This window comes from Nelumbo lutea, chromosome 3 (assembly GCF_056320005.1).
Source record: "Nelumbo lutea isolate HS-2025 chromosome 3, American lotus-T2T, whole genome shotgun sequence".
In the NCBI taxonomy this organism is placed as follows: domain Eukaryota; kingdom Viridiplantae; phylum Streptophyta; class Magnoliopsida; order Proteales; family Nelumbonaceae; genus Nelumbo; species Nelumbo lutea.
Genome location: NC_142686.1, coordinates 60,442,259 through 60,446,323, shown reverse-complemented (window position 1 = coordinate 60,446,323; position 4,065 = coordinate 60,442,259). Strand labels below are relative to the sequence as shown.

Sequence of the window (4,065 nt, the reverse complement as noted above, 5' to 3'; positions counted from 1 at the left end):
TTCTGGAATTACATTTAAAATTTAAATCTAAGAGAACTCTTGAAATTCTCGAATTCGAGTGGGCTGTTTTAATAACTTGGGCCGCTTCAAGGTTTTTCTGCGAAATGGGCTTCAGTTGGGAACTGGGCCTCACTACGAAATTTCTCTATCTTCGGGCCCGGATTTGACTTCTATTTAAGCCGAATCTGCGAAAGCCCAAAACATGAAAGTTGTAGATTTTTCTTTTATGTTTTCAATGAATCTTGAATCAGCCCAATCAGAGCCCAGATATGAAAGTTAGGCCCAGATTACTGATCGCTACTGAAACTGTGCAAACCCATCCGATTAGCCTTGTTTTTCTTCTTGCGACTTCTTTCCTTGCCCTACACCAAATTACAAGAAATACGAGTCTAATTAAATACTAATTCAATGTAAAAGACAGAATATTGGGAGATAAAAATATGATAAATTTTATTCTCATCAGTAGTGTTCACTCTATTAAAAAAAGAGAATAGCCATTGTGTTTGTCTTGAGGATTGCTAGATCCCCAATACATATTTTTCATTTCCTTCTCTTTTTTTCTTTTAATTAAAATTTGGTTGAAAGAATATTAGTGTCAAAATGTCATTTTCTACCTCAATTTAACAAAACCAACCATTACATAATACAATTAATTGCAAATGAGGAAAAAGGAGAAAACAACCTATTCTAAGCAAAGTTTGGCTATTTATAAAAAGGGTTTGACTATGATACTGAAAAAACTTATAGCCAATCAATGGTATCATAAAATAGGTGACAATCAGGTGGTATTAATGACATTTCATAGGTTGGTATTAACAAGGGTAAATTACAAAGACCCCCTTGTACTATAGGGTTAGTTACAATAACCCCCTAAACCTTGATTGTGGCAAAGAACCCCTAAACTTTCACTTTGTAATAAATAGCCCTGACCATCAAGTTAGATGATGAAATGTGTTAAATTACCAAAATACCAACATGAGCTTTCCTTATTTTCTTTTTCTCATCCTTTCTCTTAAACCCCAATTAACTCAAAAATACCTCTATTTCCTCTAAATGAAATCGGCTAAAATAACAAAAATCATTTCATTGAGATAGAAAAACAAGCTTTTTTTATTTTTTGTTTCATTTCACTAACAAGAATGTCTCTCTTCATCTTAAAATATAAAAATTATCCACTATTAATTGTCTCCAAGAAACCAAGAAAAACAAAACAAAACCTTAAATTTTGAAAGAAACCTCTACCATTTAATCTGGATATTGAATCTAGCCAGAAATCTACAAGGAATCATAAATCATTCAAATAAAAAAAGGAGGTAGCTTGGAGATTTAAAAAATTAAATTGAATGAAAATATTTTTCGAAGTTAACTGACAAAATTCTAAAAAGAGGGAGTATTTATTGCAAAATAAAAGTTCAAGGATGCATTTTGCAAATGAAAGAAAGTTCACGGGGTTAATTGTCATTGACCCACATTAATAAATTAGTTATTTTTACATCTATGCTTAACGTGTTATCCACATGAACGTTAAAAACAGTGGGCTGTTATTTATTAGGGAAAATCTATGACACCCATTTATGCACATGAACGTTAAAGACAGTGGACTGTTATTTATTAAGGGAAAATCTCTGACACTCTAACGACATGTTACCCGAAAAGCTTTAACCAATCAATTCACCCATAAATTGTCATCAATACCACCCGATTGGTCACTCTTTATTCCTTTAATTAATTAATCATATAATTAATGATCAATTTATTGGATTCAATGTTCATTTAATTAAAAAACAAAAATGTAATATGTGATGTTCACACTTGAAAGCGAATTAAGATTTGCTGAATGCTGAACTGTGTAGCGGACCGTGGAAACAACGATATGCCCTATTCTAGGTAAAGAATTTTGATCAATCAAAACCACCTGTAAATCTTGAAAAATTCCACTTGATTGGTTAACAAATTTAAAGATACCCGTTAACCCTTTTTTTTTTCGGTTTCTATAAAGAGCAAAAGTTTTTGCCCGAACCCTGATCGGCCAGAAATGATCACTCCTCTACGTCATCCATTAACTGAAGTCAAAACCTTAACGACGAAGATTTTAAGTTTGAACTATGTGCATCCATAAAACATGAGAGAGAGAAGATGCAGAGGATGGAACAAGGGATGAGTAGGACTGTGGATTTGTCCGCCTTGCCGGAGAGCTGCATCTCCAACATCCTTTCCTTCACATCTCCCAGGGATGCTTGCCGATCGGCGGCGGTCTCGTCAGTCTTCCAATCGGCGGCGGAGTCTAACACCGTGTGGGATAGGTTTCTTCCATCGGATTATCAAGAGATCCTCTCCAGAGCAATCTCTCCTCCGCCTGCGAGTATTTTGTCATCTAAGAAAGCTTTCTACTTCCATCTCTGCGATCATCCCCTTCTCATTGACGACGGAAAGAAGGTCAAAATCATTTTCTTCTCCTTTTCAGTTATGTTGTCGAATTTAGTAAAGAAGAGTAACTTTATCATTTCATTCCCTTCTTCCATGCGGCAATTAACTGATTAAGTTGGATTCTGAATTTGATTGAAGCAGAGCTTTCGACTTGACAGATGCAGTGGGAAGAAATGTTTTATGCTAGGAGCTAGAGAGCTTTCTATTATATGGGGTGATACTCCCGAGTACTGGAGCTGGGATTCCTACCCTGAGTCCAGGTCTCATCTCTCTCTCTGTCTCTCTCTCTGCAAATTCGGTAAATATTGTGTAATATGAAGTTAAAATGAACAGGTTCCAAGAGGTGGCTGAGCTCTTAAATGTGTGTTGGCTCGAAATCCGTGGCAAGGTGGAGACGAGAGTTCTGTCCCCAAGAACAACTTATGCAGCTTACCTTGTGTTCAAGTTGTCGGAGGAGCGACAAGGGCTTGGCCTTGCTCCGGCGGAGGTGTTCGTGAGCTTTATCGGTGATGAGGTTGGAGAAGTAGAGAACCACAATGTGTATCTGGATGAGTACTGGCCATCGTACGACCCTTGGTACCCCTTTCTGTCACCCACGGTGTTACCACCGCCGGCATCGCTGCGACAGCCAGAAGGCCAGTCCCCGCGAGAGCGAGAAGATGGGTGGATGGAGATAGAGATGGGTGAGTTCTTTAACGATCAGGGAGATGATGGGGAGGTGCAGATGTGTCTCATGGAGGTGAAAGGTGGTCACTGGAAATCTGGGCTCATCGTTGAAGGAATTGAGCTCAGGCCTAAGCAGAGTAACTGAGCATAACTTCTCCCTCTTTATGCTATTTTCTTCTTACATGCATGGATCAATATAAACATCTGTACGTAGCTTATTTGTACCGGCTATTCCTTCCTGATGCATTTATGTCCTTCGGCTTAGAAGGTTCAGACCTGGAAAATGTAGTTGTTGAGTGATGGAAATGATTTCAATAAGAAAATAAATTACATAAACAATGTACAATGTCATTTTTCCTATTGTTGTTATCGTTTTCCTTTGTTTTATGAATTTGAATTAGCATGTGTATATGGAAACCAATGATAACTAGGACTGCGAATAGACTCCAAAAGTCTAATACCTGATTTGACTCCTAATCTTACCATCTCATTTTTGGATCTTAGAACTTGCCTTAATTGTTATATATAGATATCATATGTATATTTATTATACATCTACGAGTGAAAAATGTCATTGGAGGCTCTTATTTGTCAAATGGCTCTACAAGATGGTGAACTGCCTAGTGGCGAACTGCCTGGAAGTGTTGCAAGGTGGTAAGCTGCTTAGTTGTCAAGAGGCTCTTATTTGGCATGAGGTATCAGGTGTCACAATGTTATTGGAGGGCCAAATCCGCCCTCATCAATGTTATTGATGTGTGGACCACATGGTTGATTTGTGTTTTACTGGTGTGGGTCTTATATGATTTCACTATATATATACTATTGAGTATTGCATTATTTCGGTTGATGAAAATAAAGAATGAGAATAAAATTCATAACCAAATATGTTCAAAATTTATTCTCCTTCTTGCCACAAAAGAATTCTTTTTTCTGGAAAAAAATAAACGTGTTTGGTACATAACAACATTTTCT

At 37.0% G+C, this 4,065-nt stretch overlaps 1 protein-coding gene across 1 annotated transcript; it reads left to right on the top strand.

Annotated features, from left to right (window-relative positions):
• Positions 1-1,861: 1,861 nt before the first annotated feature.
• On the top strand, positions 1,862-3,429 carry LOC148865227 (putative F-box protein PP2-B12). Its single transcript, XM_088974382.1, has 3 exons — positions 1,862-2,436; positions 2,569-2,687; positions 2,761-3,429. Exons 1-3 carry the CDS (start codon positions 2,137-2,139, stop codon positions 3,236-3,238), a joined length of 897 nt encoding a protein of 298 aa, XP_088830508.1. The 5' UTR covers positions 1,862-2,136; the 3' UTR covers positions 3,239-3,429.
• Positions 3,430-4,065: the final 636 nt, after the last annotated feature.

Bases quoted from the DNA above. Each gene is read 5' to 3' on its own strand.
- LOC148865227 (XM_088974382.1), top strand. From the start codon at position 2,137: ATGCAGAGGATGGAACAAGGGATGAGTAGGACTGTGGATTTGTCCGCC. The intron at 2,437-2,568 runs GTCAAAATCATT...TGATTGAAGCAG, and splicing joins TCATTGACGACGGAAAGAAG to AGCTTTCGACTTGACAGATG. The intron at 2,688-2,760 runs GTCTCATCTCTC...TAAAATGAACAG, and splicing joins GATTCCTACCCTGAGTCCAG to GTTCCAAGAGGTGGCTGAGC.